This window comes from Perognathus longimembris, unplaced genomic scaffold (assembly GCF_023159225.1).
Source record: "Perognathus longimembris pacificus isolate PPM17 unplaced genomic scaffold, ASM2315922v1 HiC_scaffold_92, whole genome shotgun sequence".
Classification (NCBI taxonomy): Eukaryota; Metazoa; Chordata; class Mammalia; order Rodentia; family Heteromyidae; genus Perognathus; species Perognathus longimembris.
In genome coordinates, this window is record NW_025962021.1 from 7,247 (window position 1) to 28,351 (window position 21,105).

At 42.7% G+C, this 21,105-nt stretch overlaps 1 protein-coding gene across 1 annotated transcript; it reads left to right on the forward strand.

Annotated features, from left to right (window-relative positions):
• The first annotated feature begins 9,099 nt into the window (after positions 1-9,099).
• On the forward strand, positions 9,100-14,763 carry LOC125345645. The gene is given in 2 exon segments (XM_048337699.1): positions 9,100-11,718; positions 11,720-14,763. Coding segments are annotated over 2 exon segments (5,370 nt in total). The 5' UTR covers positions 9,100-9,207; the 3' UTR covers positions 14,579-14,763.
• The last annotated feature ends 6,342 nt before the right edge of the window (positions 14,764-21,105 follow it).

The window sequence follows — 21,105 nt, forward strand, 5'->3', positions numbered from 1 at the left end:
CACTTTCCACAAAAAAAATGCTCCTTTTTTTCATTTGTGGTTTGTATCTCATCTAAGATAGAGAATTTTGGATGAAATATTATGACTTGGATCTCAAATCTTAGGATAATCATTTCTCATGTAGTCCACAATATTTACTATTTTGTTATAAGACTTGGGCACATTTCATATTTTGTGTCCCTGTCATGTGACACTGATTATACTTGCATAGTTGAGACATATGCAAACTGTTCTATTACTTAGATGAATCTTATGTATGTTACCTAAACTAAGGTTAGAAGAAATGTACCTGTTTCTTGATCATAATGGATTCTCTGGGTATTGACGTGTTCACCTACCTTCAAGTGATTTGAAACCCATAGAGTTTCAAACCATAAGTCAACAGCAGTTGCCCATTGGTCCATTTCTGCGTAAATGGAAGTTGAAAAAAGCAAGAAATTCTTTCAGAATAATAGGCAGTTGTTCAGTTTTGCATATCTGTACAACAACTATGGAACTTTTCTATTGTTCTTAGGCAGAATCAGAAATGTATATTATTACACCTTCCACCATGATGCAAAGATCTTTTTTCTATTTTCCTTTGCAGAAATAATCCGGTGGCCTACTATTTAAGGACTACCTATTTTTCCTTGTCTTGCTAATGACATGAAATAATAAATAATACTTTAAGCACGTTGAATGCGTTTCATTTCCACTAGCTTTGAAAACTTACTAATTTGGTTAGCTTGTATATTGTTTATAATGAAAGCTGACATCAAAGTTAGGGTGAAATCCTTCACTGAAATATACCTTTTCAATTTCTCTAAGAAGCATATTTAGGTTTCACGAGTGGAATGATGATCATGAAATGAAAATCTGGATACATAAACATGTATAAAATTCTTCTATATCTTTTTTCAGTTATATTTGAATGTGAAAAACGCTTTTTGTCAATGATCTCCCCCTTGCATTAAAAATATTATTAAAATTGCCTGTTTTAGTAGAGGATTTAAATTTATATGGTCCACCATATGGGTGAGCCACAAAACTACTGCTTGATTGTGTGTGTGCGTGTGTGTGTGTGTGTGTGTGTGTGTGTATGTGTGTTTGTGTCTTTGTTGGGACTATTTAAATTATAATTTGTAATTAAATTTTATTGACAAGTTGATACAAATGAGTTACCATTACATAATAAAGCAGTGCGTACATTTCTTGTCATTTTAGTTACAACCTCCCCCCTTTTTTAATTACTTTCGAAGGTCAGATAACCATATATACAAGATCCAGTGTTCAAACTCATATCCAGTCACCACAGGGAGACTCCACAGGTTTTTCACGTAGTATATTAAACATAAGGACAATGATAAAATCCTCCTGTTCCCATGTCTTGCAGATATGATGTAACATCACTGGCAAAACCAAATAGAAATATTATTTGAGAAGAAGTTTTATACTTTACAGACAACAAGTCTATGCCCCACCCAAGTGATAAAATATTTAAAATAACTCATGCGCCCTAGACGATTTATATGGCCATTGATAACAGGCATTGTACCCTTTATTTTCTTAGTTGCCTCTGCTGCACCAGCTACTGTGTGTTTGACACAAAGTGTGCAAACGTCTCACTATGTTAATCAGCTTGCTCATAACACTATGCAAGCCCTGCACGTGCAATCAGTGAAATCAATCATTTTTACCACCGGGTTTTCAATTTTCAGCAGAAAAGAAGTTATCAAAGAAAGTCCTCCATTGGCTTGTCCAACAGAATGGGCCCGTCTCCATCCTACTCCTTGGAAGTTCATGAATGGTCTTAGTACGAGCTAGCCATATTCCACTATGAATGGAAGCACCCTACTACTGACCAACCACGTAGACTGACTAAGAAGCACCTTTGTCAATTTAAATCTCACTCCTAAGGATAGGCTCACAGGCCATGCTATATTCTTATTTATTTATTCATTTATTGGTTTTTAACCATTAGTTAAAGAGATTTTATAACTATTGTGTCACCTTCAACTAAAGTGTTATGTAGACACCATACTTAAAATAATTCCAAGGTTCCAAAGAGGCCTGAATTTCCTTTTCCTTTACAAGGGTTCCTGTATGTGCAGTGGGATAAGATGTTGATTTTTATGAAAACAATTTAGAGGTCATAATAATTTCTGGTGAGAAAAATATTGAGCTACAATGCAAAATGAAGTCTCAAGGGAAGAGATGGTTCCATGATTGGTTTAAGTGGTCTCTGTACCTAAATATACAGATTTTGGATACTGCTGATCCCCTTGCTATTTTATTGTTGGGACGTACAATATACATTATATTACTGGAACCATTCAATACATAATAGCTCGGTTAAACTCCTCTTGGTCTGCCAAATTTGTAGACACTGAATCCCCCAAATTTAGTGGAAGAAAAGTGTCAATAATTTGATTCCTGTATAAACACTAGTAAAGAGAAAGGTTATGTTGAAATCAAGAGCCAGAGGATAAAAATACAAATGTCTCCAAATCAAAATTTACAAAACCATTTGTGTAAACCAATTCTAAAACTTATCAGTGGGAAAGATACAAGGGAGTTGGAAGTGTGGGGTGATGGAGGAGGTAACATGATGAACTAGAAATATACTTACAGACTTACAAATGAACCTCTATCCTTTGGTACATCACTCTGAAAATAAAGGAAAAAATAAAACAAACTAAAAAAAAGAGGAAGTAATGTGGTATGAAATAGTTTATGGTCCTAATCTGAATCCTTTAGAAATAATGCCATTGGAGACATGAACGGATTAGATTCAATCAGTTGATCAGAGAAACTGAACAGGGACTTGATGAGCATCATGCAACCCCCAAGCTTATGCAGCTGTTTGGCAAGAGTTGAGAAAATTAAAAAAGATCTCAAACCACTGGGGTAGATAATAAGGAAGACTCAAATGGCTCAGACACTGAGGAAAAATGATGCAATGAGCTTACTAAAGACAGGTTGACCCATGTGGAGAAAATTTTGGAATCAATTATAGCCCTATTGTCACAACATTATCCAAAACAGCAAACTCCTGGAAAGGTAAAGACTTGTGGGACCTGCCCAGAATCCTGGCGGACTTTGATCCTTTCCCACCACAACCTCCGCCTGATAGGGTCTCACAGCTAGTACCATTTCTGCCTGTGCTGTTTAAGATACCTGGTCCTCCTACAGTAAACGTGGCACACTTCCTTGGCTAAGACTTATCAAGAAGGGAGTACATTTCTGGTTTTCATTTATTCCCTGACAGGCAAGATGAAGATAACAAAAGAGTTCATCAGCCTTTGCCATTTAAACAAATAACAGATCTAAAGAATGCTTGTTTTCAATATGGCCCTACAGTACCACTTACTAAGTCATTCTTATTTATTTATTTATTCATTGGCCAGTCCTGGAACTTCAACTCAGGGCCTGAGCACTGTCCCTGGCTTCTTTTTACTCAAGGCTAGCACTCTGCTCCTTGAGTCACAGCGCCACTTCTGGTCATTTTCTATATCTCTGGTGAGGGGTAATCAAACCCAGGGCTTCATGTACATGAAGAAAGCACTCTTGCCACTAGGCCATATTCCCAGCACACTCAAGTCATTCTTGAAACCTTGGCTACTAAAACTTTATGCCCAAATTGCCAAGCAGCCATCAGGCCTTCTAAGAAAAAGGAGGAATAAATGACTACATTCAGCTTTGTGCGGACATTGGGCCATCATAGCTGCAGGGCCTCATGCTCCAATGGCAGACTGTAACAGAGTTCTTACGTATGCCCTGGATGGGGAGAAGGCGATGGTGATATTTATGTACTGCTTGGGTGCCCGGCATTTGTTTTTCCTGCCAACAAATGGGCCACTTAATGGCTCACTGACCTAATCAGAAAAGGAGAGTTATTACTGAAATTTCTCCCCACTGTAAAAACGGGAAGCATTGTGTTACAAATTTCAGATCTAATTTGAATGACTCTGCCTGCCGGGCCAGCTGGCAGGGGAGCAGGAATCCTGACTGAGGGGCAGCGGGGATAAGGAAAAGGAAAAATAAGGCAAGAGAAAAAAGACAAGAGACAAAGATGGGGTACGGGAGGTCTGCAGCCATAAGGTTGAACCTCAAGACTGCAGCAACAGTTTATTCCAACTCCCAGCTTATATGCAGTTTTGGAACCAGGGAATAGCATAGGATTGTAAAAATTCCAGAACATAAAGAGGCTTTGAAGTTTGCAACATTTGATTACAGTAGACACAGGACAAGGTTGATTAACATAGGAATCTACTCCAGCGGACATAGCAAGGTGGGGACATAGCAAAGCAATTCTGGATAGTGGCTGTGAACAAATGTCCTTGCCTTTAGCATATCCTGGCGGGTAACAGCACAGCCAGAGGTGATAATGAACCTAGGTGCAGGTTTGACTCCCGACATCTTGGCGACATCTGCACAGCCAGAGGTCAGGATGAGCTTAGCTGCTAGCTAGGCTCCCGACAGTTCCCCCGTCTTTTTATTAAAAGAAGCGAACCCGCCTGTCTTAGGTGGGGTGGGTACCTCAGCCTGCCTTACCCATCTTAGGGAACAACTTCAGAGCAGTGCTGAAGGCCCTGTCTTAGGTCGGTCTGACAAATTTATTGTAATGATAATATTTGACTTTCTAAGCTCATTCTAAATTCGCCTAATAGTTTTGAAGATAGTACCAAAAATAGCAAATGTGCTTTTTGGACAGAAGGTAAGTATCAAGTTTTCGTCACTCCCTGGCAATAGGCACATAAATTGAATCACAGGCTGTTATATACACTTTACAGAATTTCTTAATAACTTTCAATTTAATCACTCAGTCGACCTGTGCAACACATGTTTTATGCAATATATATTCTGTTGTTATTTATCACATAAACCCCCCACTAGATTCACTATTTAAACAATTCAAAAACAATAATGCCAAAGACAGCTTCACTGTATGTCATTCACATTCTTGCTCATTCTAATTTGACAGGTCCTATGGCATGTGGTAATTTTCATGTAGATGATTTAGTCCCTTTCATTTCAGCAAAAGAAGACCATGCATCTTGGCACTCTACTGCAGGTCATTTACCTGTCACATATAAAATTCCTTTTATGGTTGGTAATATGTCCCAGTGGCAAGAATGCTTGCCTCATATACCTGAAGCCATGGTTTTGATTACCTAGCGCCACATACATAGAACATGGCCAGAAGTGCCACTGTGGTTCAAATGGCAGCGTGCTAGCTAGCCTTGAGCAAAAAGAAGCCAGGGACTGTCCTCAGGTCATGAGTCCAAGACCCAGGACAGGAATAAATAAAATAAAATAAAGTAAAATAAAATAAAATTCCTTTTAAACAACCTAAGCAAATTATTGCTAACTGTCCTACTTGTTGACTTTTGCATTTACAAACCTTTCCCCTTGGTGCTAATCTTCAAGGCGTGGCTCCAAACAATAATTGGCAAATGGATGTAACACACATCCCTGAATATGTCTGCCTAAAAGATGTTCTTGTAACTATTGACACATTCTTTTTTGAAGGGGGGGAACAGCTCTACTTGGTGAAAAATGGACTCAGGTAATTCAAAATTTATGAGAAACATGTGCAGTCATGTAGATTTCTTCTCAAATAAAAACTAACAATGGACCAGCAGAATCCAGTAAATAAGTGAAAATATATTTAGAATTTCGTAATATCTTCCATGTTACATCAGTTGAATATAAACCTCAATCTCAAGGTAGAGTAGAATGAGCTCACTGTACTTTGAAAAGACAAATTAAAGAGTAAAAGAGGTTGAATAAGTATAGTACTGATGAGTATTCCAGATCTATGAATAGCCTTTATAAAATAGCCTGAGCTGTTATTGCAGAAACACTATTTGTTCTTAGGTTTTTAAATTTGCCTCAAAGAGATGTTTTGGCCCTTGCCAAGCAACACTTCCTAGCTCCTTGTATGTTAATCAAGGCACATCCTGTTTGGATTAGATTGGGGGTTGGGTTAGATTGGGCCCCTGGGCAGTTGTTAAGCAAGAGGCTATGGAATGCTTATGTTGCTACAGAAGATGTCCAAACTTCTGGCATCCACTCTGCTGAGTCCGAAAAGGAGTGCCCCCAGAACACAAAGATTAGGGTAAGACATCCTCATCTATGCTATGAGACCATCCCAATCCAAGCCATGGCTGCCCACAGTCTCCATAAAAATCCCCACAGAGGAAGGACACCCCCTTTGCCCTTATGGGGACAGGTAAAAGCGCTGTCTCACAAAGCCCAACAGGTAGTGCTATCTACTGAAAAAGTGCTGACTCTGGAACATCTACTCCTGCCTATGTGTGCTCTGTTAACCTGTGTCTTGTAACTCTATGGCAGGGGCTAATTCAGAGGTATTGTATTGGACCAGTATCTTTAAACCTCCCTTATTGCATCCAGATTTATGGACCAAATCCCCCTTCTCTGTATCTATATCTAGTCCTGACTTAATCTCTCCCTGTTTTCTGTCTCGCATTCCAGTCTATCCTATGGAAGAAGGACAAGATTCTAACATCTCTTACTCTCAGTTCTCTAAAGCTATCTGTCTCGGCAATTCTCCATGTTAATCCTATAGATATCAATATTTTTAATTCAACATGTAGGTTTATAGAATCCCAGTAGAACTCGGCTGGTTAGACTGTCCTTTTGGTCTGTGAGATCTCACACCTATAAGATACACAACTCTCCTAGTCCTTTTGGTTTGTGGTTACAAAACTGCACCGAACATAATTTTGCTTCTGAAAAGGTGTACAATCTCATACTCCATAAACCAATTATGAGCAGCAGTGGAGTTGCTCAATCTTACATGTCTTCTATGCTCTCTTACATGTCTTCTATGCTATGTCTGAATTTGAAAGTGAGATATCCTCCAAAAGTAGTTTGCTGTTATAGAATTATTTTCTACTTAATACCTTTGGGAAGATCCTTTTATGTGACTCCATGGTAATTCAAATTTTGAAATCCAGGATGAATATATCTGAGTGTTTCCATGGTAATTATTGTAGTAGGAAAGAACTTGAATGTGTATCAGGTGAAAATTGAGCACAAAATATTTCCTTCAATTTTGTCTCCAAATATTTTGGAAATCATTACCTGGCTACTTTGGTATCTCCTGTGCTAATCTGTTTATACTGAGCCATTTTGATAAACATTTCAATTTTTATGTGTAATTCATTCTGAATGTTGGTCATATGTTTAGTTTGACAAGAGGACATAGTGTTTCAACTTATATCACTTCCATCCATGGCAACATCAATAGTGAAATGTCTTCATTAATTAGGGGAGCATACATGATTATGTTAATTTAGTAGGAGTCATGAACACCTAGGTATGGCTCAAGGCACCTTGTTAGGACTGTAGAAAACATGGTCTTCTATTGAATCCAGTCTGAAATAAAGTCTTTGTTGATCCACTTAGAACACAAACATTCCCAGTATCATCTGCACATAAGAATATTAATGCGTTTTGCCTTTTAAATATTTTTCAAACCAAATATACTCATTACAAACTGCAAACAATGGCCTGTAGACGAACTATTCAAACAGCAGTTAACATGCATATATATTATGAAATTATAATCAATTTCTCTACACTGTCTTAAATATTTCTATTATATGATTAAACGCTTATATAGCTCAAGTACTTGGACATTGCACACTTAAAAATGAAGATGCATTTATTGATTAAGATTAAGGACAGAGAGACCCATGATAGCTCTTAGAATTGTCCTTGAAGTTGGTTGAATTACGTCATTGCAAATTTTCCCAATTTTGATAGTATTCTTAAATTGGGTCATGATACAATCTGAAACAGTCCCTTTTTATTTCTAGCCTGTTGTACAACAGCTCTTAGAAGGCAAAATAGAGCCAGACACTTAAAGAATCATACGAATAAAATATTTCAAATGATATTCATAAGTTTTCTTTATTTGGTTTCAAAAAGCCCAGAGTCATTATGGAATACCTGTTACAGTCCTTGGTATTTCCCATGGGCTCATAAAAGAGAGGTATTCCAACCCTTTGTTTAGCCTTATGTCATGACCAACCCTGTAAATTGTAAATTGATGGGCCTCAATATAGAAGTGATACAGTGTCTATTGTTACATAGCCCATGCAAAACCCACTTTAAGCATTTAACCCAGACGTCTAATTTATATAAATAAATATATGACTAGCAAACGAAGAAAGCTTTTATGTCTGAAAGGTTTCCTCCAGCCAATATAGACCGCAACCATAGATTTTGTACCTCAACAATCTACAGAGCTGCGGCTGGAAAGAGCCAGAATCAAAACAGGATGCCTGTGGAGGGAGATACCAAATTGTTTATGGCTTGATTACTGGAAAGATCGTAAAAGGGTCTTTAGGTCAGTTCCTGGCGCCGTTTATGGCTTGAGTACTGGAGAGATCGTAAAGGGGTCTTTAGGTCAGTTCCTGACCCCTTCCTGAACCCTGTTCCTTGCCTTATTTGGGCTGTCCAATCAGAATCCCGTAACTATGCCTTTAGCTTCTGTAAACCCGCTTCTGCAACCCCATAAAAACCCCTAGAAACCGAGCCCCGGCGCGCGCCATCTCCCTGCGAGGACTTGGACGCCCGGGTACCCGACCCATAATAAACCTCTTGCTTTTGCATCCATCGTGTGTCTCGCTGTTCCTTGGAGGGGTCTCTTCGATTGATTGACCTCCCCAACTCGGGGGTCTTTCAGTTGGGGGCTCGTCCGGGATAGAGACCCCCACCCAGGGACCACCGACCCACCGACGGGAGGTAAGCTGGCCAGCAATCGCATTTTACTCTGTGTTGCTTCTGTGTTGTTTTTGTGAGGTTTCTGTACTGCGCCTGCGTCTGCACTAGTTGGCTAACTAGCTCTGCATCTGGCGGACCTGTGGAGGAGCTGACGAGCTCGTACTCCCGACCGCAGCCCTGGGAGACGTCCCAGTGGTGTCTGGGGCCAAGGTGGCCCATCTGTTGTCTGGGGCCAAGTATTTGGCCCACCAGCATTCTGTGAATCCTACCCAAATAGGACTGTTCGGGGCATCTCAGCTGTTTGACGGGTACGTGATTCTTCTGGGAGACGAGAGAACCCGGGCTCTCACTAAGTCTCCATCTGAAGTTTTGTTTTCGGTTCTTCACCGAAGCCGCGCCGCGAAAGTCTGTCTTGGTCTTGTCTTTTTGTTGATCGTTACGTCCGTCCTAGGACTCTCTATTTCTGAAAGCATGGGCCAATCTGTCACAACCCCCTTAAGTTTAACTTTGCAGCACTGGCCAGAGGTTCGGAAGATCGCCAGAAACCTTTCGGTGGAAGTCCGGAAGAAGCCTTGGGTTACTTTCTGTTCTTCGGAATGGCCTACTTTCAATGTGGGTTGGCCGAATAACGGGACCTTTAATGCTAACATTATTTTGCAGGTAAAATCAAAAGTCATGAGTCTCGGCCCACACGGGCACCCCGACCAGGTACCCTACATCATCACCTGGGAAGCTCTTACCGCTGACCCACCTTCATGGGCCGAGCCCTTTGTCTTGCCCGCGCTTCCTCCTCCCTCTGCTCCCTCTGCTCCCTCTGCTCCCTCTGCTCCCTCTGCTCCCTCTGCTCCCTCTGCTCCTTCTGCTCCCTCTGCCCCTTCTGCTCCTTCTGCTCCCTCTGCCCCTTCCTCTGCTCCCTCTGCTCCCTCTGCTCCCTCTGCTCCCTCTGCTCCCTCTGCTCCCTCTGCTCCCTCTGCCCCATCTCCGCCTCCATTTCCATCCCTGCCCCCATCGCAGCTCTCTCTCTTTCCCACTGTCACCCGACCCCCTCCAACTTCTGAAACCTCCAAAACCGCCGTGCCTAAAATCCTGCCCCCCGGGGATGATCTCCTGATAGATCTGTTATCTGATGATCTTCCACCTCCTCCCTATCAGGGCTCTAGAGAGGCTGCTTCCCGGGGCGATGAGCGGCAACCTGCGCCCTCCCCCGTAGCCACTAGGGCTCGGGGGAGGAGAGAAGCTGCCCAGCCGCCCGCTGACTCCACGTCTCAAATGCTTCCCCTTAGAGTAGGAAATGGCGGGCAGTTCCAACACTGGCCATTCTCGGCCTCTGACCTATATAACTGGAAAAATAATAATCCTCCTTTCTCCAAAGATCCTGCTGTGTTAACCTCTTTGATTGAGTCCATAATGGTGACACATCAGCCCACCTGGGATGATTGTCAACAGCTTTTACAGGCTCTCCTCACTACGGAGGAGAGGCAAAGAGTCTTCCTTGAGGCTCGAAAGAACGTTATCGGAGAGGACGGGCGACCCACTCAGTTACCTAATGAAATTAATGCAGCTTTTCCATTGGAAAGACCCAACTGGGACTTCACCACCGTGGAAGGTAGGAATCATCTAATCCTTTATCGCCGGTTGCTTATGGTGGGTCTCCACGGGGCAGCGAAACGGCCCACCAATTTGGCACAGGTTAAGCAGGTTATACAGGGCCCGGAGGAGACTCCCTCCGCCTTTTTGGAAAGATTAAAGGAGGCATACCGTATATACACTCCTTACGACCCTGAAGATCCGGGGCAGGCCACTAATGTTTCCATGTCCTTCATATGGCAAGCCGCCCCGGACATCAGGAGAAAATTAGAAAGACTGGAGAATCTGAGGGAGAGCTCTTTGCAGGACTTGCTTAAGGAGGCAGAAAAGATATTCAATAAGAGAGAAACGAGGGAAGAAAGGGACGAGAGACTCAGGAAAGAAACGGAGGAACGTGATGAGAGGCTTAGAAAAGAGGCAGAAGAACGGGACCGAAAGAAAAGTAAGGAGATCACTAGGCTAATGGCCACTATAGTTACAGGACAAAGACAGGACAGACAGGGGGGAGAACGAAGGAGGCCCCCTGTGGACAAGGATCAATGTTCCTACTGCAAAGAACGAGGACATTGGATCAAGGACTGCCCAAAGAAACCTAGAGGGCCTCGGCAACCACGCCCTAGGATCTCCCTCATGACAATGGACGAGTAGGGAAGTCAGGGCCAGGAGCCCCCCACTGAGCCCAGGATAACTCTGAATGTTGGGGGGCAGCCAGTCACCTTCCTAGTTGATACAGGAGCTCAGCATTCTGTCCTGACCCGAAACCCCGGACCCTTAAGTGACAAATCGGCGTGGGTTCAGGGAGCCACAGGAGGGCAACGATACCGATGGACTACCAACCGCAAGGTGAATCTGGCGACTGGTAAGGTGACTCATTCTTTTCTCCATGTGCCTGACTGCCCGTACCCACTGTTGGGGAGAGATTTACTTCAAAAATTAAAAGCTCAAATCCACTTTGAAAGTTCAGGAGTACAGGTTACCGGGCCCCACGGGGAGCCCTTGCATGTGTTAGCCCTCAGCCTAGAAGAAGAATATAGACTCTATGAATAACCCTCGGAAACTCAGTCATCAGCACTTACTAGCTGGCTAGAAAAATTTCCTCAGGCCTGGGCGGAAACTGGGGGCATGGGCATGGCCGTCCAACAGGCCCCCTTGATAATCCCTTTAAAAACCACAGCCACCCCCATCTCAATCAAGCAGTACTCCATGCCTCAGGAAGCCCGGGAAGGAATTAGACCCCACATACGGAGACTCCTAGACCAAGGAATATTAGTGCCCTGTCGCTCCCCCTGGAATACACCTCTCCTGCCTGTCAAGAAACCAGGAACTGGAGATTACAGGCCAGTCCAGGACTTAAGGGAAGTTAACAAGCGGGTGGAAGACATACATCCTACGGTCCCCCAACCCTTATAACCTGTTAAGCGGCCTATCCCCTACCTATAACTGGTATATAGTACTGGACTTGAAAGATGCATTCTTTTGCCTAAGACTTCACCCCGAAAGTCAGTGCATATTTGCCTTTGAGTGGAAAGACCCTGATCTGGGGATCTCAGGGCAACTAACCTGGACAAGGCTCCCTCAAGGATTCAAAAATAGTCCCACTCTGTTCGATGAGGCATTGCACAGAGACCTGGCTGATTTCCGAGTCTGGTACCCAGCCTTGATGCTTCTTCAGTATGTAGATGACCTATTGCTGGCAGCCTCATCCGAGCATGAATGTAAGGAAGGGACTGAGGCCTTACTGCAAGCTCTTGGGAACCTAGGCTATCGTGCCTCCGCAAAGAAGGCTCAAATTTGCCAAAGACAGGTTATTTATCTGGGGTACCAGATCAAAGAGGGGCAGAGATGGTTGACTGAAGCCAGAAAAGAAACTGTTCTCAGAATGCTGGCACCCCAAACCCCCCGAAAGCTGAGGTAATTCCTGGGAACAGCGGGGTTCTGTCGTCTATGGATCCCTGGCTTTGCGGAAATGGCAGCCCCCTTGTATCCCCTCACTAAACAAGGTATTCTGTTTACTTGGGGAAAAGAGCAACAAGAGGCCTTCCAAAACATCAAAAAGGCTCTTCTGACTGCACCAGCCTTGGGGCTCCCAGACTTGACCAAACCCTTCGACCTGTACGTAGCTGAAAACAAGGGGTATGCAAAGGGGGTCCTAACCCAAAAATTAGGACCCTGGAGGCGACCTGTAGCCTATCTCTCAAAGAAATTGGACCCTGTGGCGTCAGGGTGGCCCCCTTGCCTCCGAATGGTAGCAGCAATAGCAGTCTTGACTAAGGACGCTGGTAAACTAACTTTGGGACAGCCTTTAACTATCCTAGCTCCTCATGCGGTAGAGGCGCTCATCAAACAGCCTCCAGACCGTTGGCTCTCCAACGCCCGAATGACTCATTACCAGGCCATGCTCTTAGACACCGATCGTGTCCGGTTTGGGCCTGTCATGGCGTTGAACCCTGCCACTCTACTCCCATCACCGGAAGAGGAGGCAGGTCCCCACGATTGTCTCGAGATCCTGGCAGAAACACACGGGACCAGACCTGACCTGACTGATCAACCTCTTCAAGATGCTGACTTCACCTGGTACACGGATGGGAGTAGCTTTTTACAGGACGGGGAACGGAGAGCAGGAGCAGCTGTCACCTCCGAGACCAAGGTGATTTGGGCAGAGGCCCTTCCCCATGGTACCTCGGCTCAGCGTGCAGAACTGATTGCTCTCACACAGGCACTCAGGATGGCAGAAGGTAAGAGGCTTAATGTTTTTACGGACAGTCGATATGCTTTTGCCACCGCCCACATACATGGAGAAATATACAGGAGACGGGGGCTGCTAACCTCTGAGGGAAAGGAAATCAAAAACAAAAAGGAGATCCTGGCCTTGCTGAAGGCGTTGTGCTTGCCTCATAAGCTCAGCATTATGCATTGCCCCGGGCACCAAAAAGGGGACAGCCCTACCGCTCGAGGCAACCGGTTAGCTGATGAGACTGCCCGGAGAGTGGCACTGGAACCCGTCTCTACTAGTCTATGTTTACAGCATGACCTTAATAAGCAAAGAGATGGCCCTGGCCCCTTCACTTACACCCCGGAGGATGAAGAGCTTTTGATAAATTTGGGCGCCCAACAGGACATAAAAGAAGGAGTATGGACTCTCAAAAATAAGACTGTCCTTCCGAAGGCCTTTGCCCACCAAATGATAGACCACCTACACCAGCTCACACACCTAAGTCCTAAAAAGATGAAAGCTCTCCTTAATAGAGAAGGAGAGTTCTATTATCTCTTGGAGGACAAAGACATCATGCAGGAAATCTACAACAAGTGCCGAGCTTGCGCCATGGTAAATGCTGGAAAGGTAAAGCAAGGGCTGGGGGGAATTCGGATGCGAGGACATCGCCCCGGAGTACACTGGGAAATTGATTTTACTGAAGTTAGACCAGGACTATATGGATACCAATATCTATTAGTGTTTGTGGATACTTTCTCTGGGTGGGTAGAAGCATTCCCCACCAAAAATGAAACTGCCAAGATCGTAGCTAAAAAGCTACTAGAAGAAATTTTTCCCAGATACGGTGTGCCTAGAATGCTGGGGTCTGATAATGGGCCGGCCTTCGTCTCCCAGGTAAGTCAGATGGTGGCCAAGCTATTGGGGATCGATTGGAAACTGCATTGTTCGTACAGACCCCAGAGTTCAGGACAAGTAGAAAGAATGAATAGAACTATTAAGGAGACTTTAACTAAATTAACACTTGCAACCGGCTCAAAGGATTGGGTGCTCCTACTCCCTTTAGCTCTCTACCAGGCCCGGAATACTCCCGGGCCCCATGGGCTCACCCCGTTCGAGATCCTTTATGGGACACCCCCTCCCTTTGTTAACTTTTATAACTCTGACATTTCCACCCAGGCTGATAGCCAAACTCTTCAAGCCCACTTGCAGGCCCTCCAAGCTGTTCAGAGGGAAGTCTGGAAACCACTCGCCGCGGCTTATAAAGAACAATTAAACAGACCTGTGGTGCCGCACCAGTTCCAGATCGGAGACTCCGTGTTGGTCCAACGACATCAGACCAAAAACTTGGAACCTCGCTGGAAGGGGCCTTTCACCGTGTTACTAACCACTCCAACAGCACTGAAGGTGGACGGCATAGCAACCTGGATCCACGCATCGCATGTTAAAGCAGCTCCAAGTGGAGAACCGGATCGACAATGGCGAGTCCAGCGTACTCAAAACCCTCTAAAGATAAGACTGGTGAAGGGGGGGTTTTCCTCATAATTTTCCTTGAGGCCATTACCCTAGCCGTAGCAAGCCCCTATCGAATCTTTAACATAACCTGGACTCTAATTAATCTCAACTCAGGAGAAGAGTTCACCCTGGCCCAAGGAGAACATGCCGCAAATACTTGGTTCCCCTCGTTAACTTTTAACCTATGTGAAGTTGCAGGAAAAAAATTGGAAACAACAATGTGTGAAGGGAATGAAGGGAATGACAACTGGTATGTATGTCCCGAAGAGGGACGGGGAGAAGAATGCGGTGAGGCAGGGGATTTCTTCTGCGCCTCCTGGGACTGTGTGTCTTCCATGAAAGATAGGCAATCCTGGGTTAATTATAGAAAGGGAGATCTAGTCAGACTACAAAAGACAAGCAGCTCTAAGACCCAGATCCGGCTGTTCTTCACCCCCGAGGGCGAAAAAGCTTCCGGCTGGGAAAAGGGAAAAACTTGGGGTCTCCGTATATTCGTCCCCAACAAGTATGACCCCGGAATGTTGCTGACTCTTCAGCAACGGGCCCGACCCCTAACATCATCACAGTCAGTAGGCCCGAACCGTGTCTTAGTAGAGCAAAGGCCCCCTTCAGGATTGATCCCTTCTCCTTCTTTGGCGGGCACAATACCACCCCCTTTTCCGGGAACAGGAGATAGACTCATGAATCTGGTAACAGGTTCCTTCTCACTTCTTAATGCCACCAGTCCTGATAGGACCCGGGAATGTTGGTTATGCCTGGCCCCACAGCCTCCTTTTTATGAGGGAGTAGCTGTAACAGGGAACTACACCGTCCACCACACTCCCCCACCTCAATGTATTAACCTCCCTCAGCGCGGATTAACTTTAGCTGAAATATCAGGACAAGGACTCTGTATAGGAAAAATTCCCCTGGTTCATCAGAACCTTTGCAGTGACGCTCATCTATCCGAGACTGGGAACTACTATCTAGTGCCCCCAAATGGGACCTATTGGGCCTGCAACTCAGGGCTGACTCCTTGTGTCTATGCTAGTATATTTAACATAACTTCAGATTTCTGTGTTGCCATTGAACTATGGCCAAAAATCACGTACCATAGTCCTGAGTATGTATATAATCACTTTGAGAGTCAAACTCGCTTCGGGAGGGAACCTGTCTCCATAACTTTAGCCCTGTTACTAGGAGGACTCACAGTTGGAGGAATTACAGCCGGAATAGCCACCGGCTCCTCTGCTTTGATAGCTACAGGACAATTCCACCAGCTCCAGATGGCAATGAATACCGATATAAAGGCCCTTGAAGAATCTGTAAGTGCGTTGGAAAAATCTCTTACCTCCTTGTCCGAAGTAGTTTTGCAAAATAGAAGAGGACTAGATATATTGTTCTTAAAAGATGGAGGCCTATGTGCCGCCCTTAAGGAGGAATGTTATTTCTACGCTGACCACACCGGCCTAGTCAGGGATAGCATGGCCAAATTAAGAGAAAGACTCAAACAAAGACAGCAGTTATTTGAGTCTGGGCAAGGATGGTTTGAAGGATGGTTCAATAAGTCCCCCTGGTTTACTACTTTAATTTCTACCCTATTGGGACCCCTTATCGTTGTTCTGTTAATTCTGCTTTTTGGCCCTTGCATTCTTAATAGGCTAGTACAGTTCATGAAAGATAGAATGTCTGTTATACAAGCCTTAGTACTTACCCAACAGTATCACCAACTAAGGCAACAAGAGCTTGAGACCAGCCGGGAAACGGCTCTCCTGGTTGAATAAAAGATTTTATTCAGTTCAAAGAAAAAAGGGGGGAATGAAAGGTTTCCTCCAGCCAATATAGACCGCAACCATAGATTTTGTACCTCAACAATCTACAGAGCTGCGGCTGGAAAGAGCCAGAAACAAAACAGGATGCCTGTGGAGGGAGATACCAAATTGTTTATGGCTTGATTACTGGAAAGATCGTAAAAGGGTCTTTAGGTCAGTTCCTGGCGCCGTTTATGGCTTGAGTACTGGAGAGATCATAAAGGGGTCTTTAGGTCAGTTCCTGACCCCTTCCTGAACCCTGTTCCTTGCCTTATTTGGGCTGTCCAATCAGAATCCCGTAACTATGCCTTTAGCTTCTGTAAACCCGCTTCTGCAACCCCATAAAAACCCCTAGAAACCGAGCCCCGGCGCGCGCCATCTCCCTGCGAGGACTTGGACGCCCGGGTACCCGACCCATAATAAACCTCTTGCTTTTGCATCCATCGTGTGTCTCGCTGTTCCTTGGAGGGGTCTCTTCGATTGATCGACCTCCCCAACTCGGGGGTCTTTCATGTCCAATTACTATGAATCATTAACTCATATCTTTGGATAAAGTACGTTTTTTGGTACATTGCCTGATAAATTTGCTACACTAATTCTTTTTTTTTTTTTTTTTGGCCTGTCCTGGGCCTTGGATTCAGGGCCTGAGCACTGTCCCTGGCTTCTTCCCGCTCAAGGCTAGCACTCTGCCACTTGAGCCACAGCGCCGCTTCAGGCCGTTTTCTGTATATGTGGTGCTGGGGAGTAGAACCTAGGGCCTCGTGTATCCGAGGCAGGCACTCTTGCCACTAGGCTATATCCCCAGCCCCTACACTAATTCTTAAGCTAAATCAATATTATACTTCTGTTTGCTCACAGTAAATCAATTTACTTTTCCTTCATATTTTAATGACAATGCCCACTGCTGCTGTTACAATAAAAATAATATATGGATTCTTTGTCATAGTGCAAAACTCATGACGCTATTTTCTCTTCTTTAATCTGTGATTCCTTGTGATTTCTATTTGAATAACAAACAGGATGAAAGCTCAAGAATGCAGAGTGATTAGGCAATGATAGATTCTAATTTAAATTCTTGGTTGACTTCTTCTTGTGAGTCCAGTGTAAATGTAAATGTAAGTATGTTCTTCCCTGCTGTCACTTGCTTCTTCCAGCAAGTTATTCTGGGGGAGAACAATAAAAATATCCTTGTCAACCTGCAGATTGATGCGAGTACCTGTGAAACTTTAGACATGTACTTATAGTTTTGTTCTATCCTTCGTAAGACACTTTCACTATAATGATGCTTTCTTTTTACATTTGCAGTTTGGATCAAAGTTTAGGTAGAGAAATGTAGGTCAAACATTATCAATTTGATTTGAAATCTTAGGATTATGATTTCTTATGTACTCGTAATTATTTACTATTTTTGGCCTGAGACTAGGTGACATTACTGTTTTGTGTCTCTGTATGTATAACCTAGGATATGGCTTGTGGAAATGTGCCCGGGTCCTTAAAATAATGAGTATTCATTGATTCACCTGTACAACTGCCTCCAAGTGGGTCAAGACACACAAGTGTCCAAGTATAGTTTTCCAGAAGCTGTCCAATTAATTGGTTTCAGTGTATATGGAAGTTAAGAAAGCAGGGAATTCCTTCATGATAATAGGCATTTGTTCAATTTGCAGTACCTCTAGAAGAACCAAGGATGTGTCTAATGTTTGTAGACACAATACAAACATATGTGTTAGCACTCTATGCATCGAATGATAAAAAATGTGCTTTTATTTATGCCTTTGCAGAAATAATCAGTTGCCCCACCGTGTTGAGTTCAACAAGTATTTCTCCTTGTCTTATCTATAAGTAAAAATAATAAAAAAAAGTCTAATCATATGAATGTCTTTTGATTTCCCGTAATAATTGAGACAAGCACTCTTGCAACTAGGCCATATTCCCAGCCCTCCCCTAATCATTTAAACCTCCAATTTGGTTACAGTGTATATTCTTTACAATGAATTCTGACATAAGTGGAGGTGTTTCTTTCCTTATAGAAGTATATCACTTAATATTTGAGAAAGCACAGTTAAGTAGGAGAAATGCAATTATGATCATTAAATGGAAATCTAAGTAAGTTAACATGTAAAGTCCTCCTATGATTATTCTTCACTTACTTTTACATGAGTCTGATATGTTTCATTTCATTATGTATTCTTGCATGTAAGAAAGTATCACCAAATTTACCTCTTTAAAAGAGAACGTCAATTTATGTGACATTATGTAAACATCAATTTGGTGAGCCAAACACTTCTGGGAGTTTTTGTAAAAAGAAAAAATTCAACTCTGTGAGCTTTTCTTACTACGAAAGATTCTCAATATCGAAATAATTTCAGTGTGTGACAATATGCAAGGATTCTTTGACTTCTTTAAATAGGACGATTTGCAAGACCGAATGAATGGAAAATGTTGTGGGGAATAGAGCAGAAAGGGCTCACCAAGGGAATTGGGTAGTGAGCAGAACAAACTGAGCTAATCAAGGGACTTAGGAAGAGATATTTCACAGGAAAAGAGGAACAGATTACAGGAAGCATAAAGAAAGAGAGGTATATGCATATATCACCATTTTGGGATGAATTGCTTTACAATTACTAAGCATAGAGTACATAAGAATTTTGAGAATTGAATGTGACACTGAGCATGAGGATCAGACGTCTGTTTATTTTACTTTATAATATTATTAAGAATTACTATGGGCTGGGGATATGGCCTAGTGGCTAGAGTGACTGCCTCGGATACACGAGGCCGTAGGTTCGATTCCCCAGTACCACATATACAGAAACGGCCAGAAGCGGTGCTGTGGCTCAAGCGGCAGAGTGCTAGCCTTGAGCGGGAAGAAGCCAGAGACAGTGCTCAGGCCCTGAGTCCAAGGCCCAGGACTGGCAAAAAAAAAAAAAAAAAAGAATTACTAACACATTGAGTTAATGTGTAAATAATTAAGAAATTGAGGGAGTTGTTTGAGGGGTGAAGCAGAGGGATGAAGGGAGAAAAATCAGGAAGGGATAGTAGGTATGAGAAGAAATGCATATGTAATCACTATATGAAGCATGTTTGTTTAACCCCACTGTATATCATCCTGAAAATAAGAAAGAAAATGTAAAAAAATTAAGTGTAAATGCATTTTGCGGTGGGAAACTAGATTTTTCTATGTATCCAAAAAAATAACATTCAAAATGTATTAAAATTTGTGCATTGTTGGAAATATTACAAGTGTTGGTAGATAATCAGAAAGAAGAAAATTTTTGATTCTGTGTTTGTTTGTGTTTGTGTTTGAGTGAGTGACTGTGTGTGTGTGCCTAGTCTTTTGAAGTTATGTCTCATGGTGATCAATATAGAAATGCATTGCTAAGATAGGGTATATAAAATTTGTCAAACGTGGTAATTCCTCCCTCATTTTTCTCTTGTTTCACTTTCCAATCAACTGTTCACCATCTTTGAATGGTTAATTACAACTATTTCTATTTCTTTGTTGCATTCCTTTACCCTTTGTACTTCTCACAGTGTGAAGAAGTCATTTCCTTACTACGATAAAGAAAGAGACAATAGTAAGAGCTCCATGGTCTACTACAGCGACACCTGGTTTACAAACACAGAAAATTAAATCAAAAGAAATAATTTCAAATAAGGATTTCTAAATAAAAATAAAGAAACCTCCGGATTCCATATATTTGAGATCATTACTATTACCATGATTGTTTGTGATTATTTCTCCAAAGTATTGAGAAACTGTGATACTCTGTATGGAAAATCCTAGGCATGTATGCCATTTTTACCACTCAGTGAATCCATTGGCTCTGTTTGCCGCTGGTTCACTTCATACGACATAATGTTTTCCTAAGGCTTTCTATTTCCTTAGAAATGAGAGGATGTCATTCTTTCTGAAGAAAGCCTCGATTCTACTATGAATATAAAACCACTTTCTGTTGTTCCATTCATCAACTGATGGCCAGAATAGTTGGTTACATATGTTGGCTATTTGAGAGAATGCTGCAATGATCATGATCATGGTGGAAGTTTTAGCATGGAATTCTTTATGATCTTTACAGTGAATGCCCACCTTTGAGATTGCTCGATCATAATCTATGTGTATATTTTATTGCAGATGTGGTGTACTGCTTTGCAGAGTGTCTAAAGAAATTTATTTATTTGAGTTTCAATTATATTTTGTATTTTAGAGCCCTATTTGTTTAGTAGCTACTGCATATCTTCTCTCATATTGTGTGCTCTCCTCTCTCTTCATAATTTGACATATGGAGCTTAGCAATTCCATGGACGTCTTTTTGTACAATACTGTGATTTAATGTGGTTGTTAGATTTTATAGAAATCTGTGAATCTGCGGTCAGAAGCCCTAGTGTTTGTCCTCGTACTTCTTGCATATTTATTGTATCCATTTTACCTCGAGTCCCTGACCCAATTAGAATTTTTGGTGGTGTAGGAGACACACATTGATGTATGTACTTTTGGTTTGTGGAAGAGTTTAAAGTATTCTGCCTTACCATTTCTTGAAAAGGCTGTGCTTTTCTATCCAATTCTTTTGTCTTAATTATAAAAAACCAAGGTGTCATAGGTGTATATGTTGACTTCTCTGTCTTCAATCACATTTTCTTGATTTTTGGCCTTTTGTTGTACCAGGGCCAAAAAGATTTTCAACCTGAAGCTTCCAAAAGTTTGAAAGTAGATATTAACATACCTCCAGCACTGTTCTTCTTGCTATAGAGTGTTTTGGCATCAAC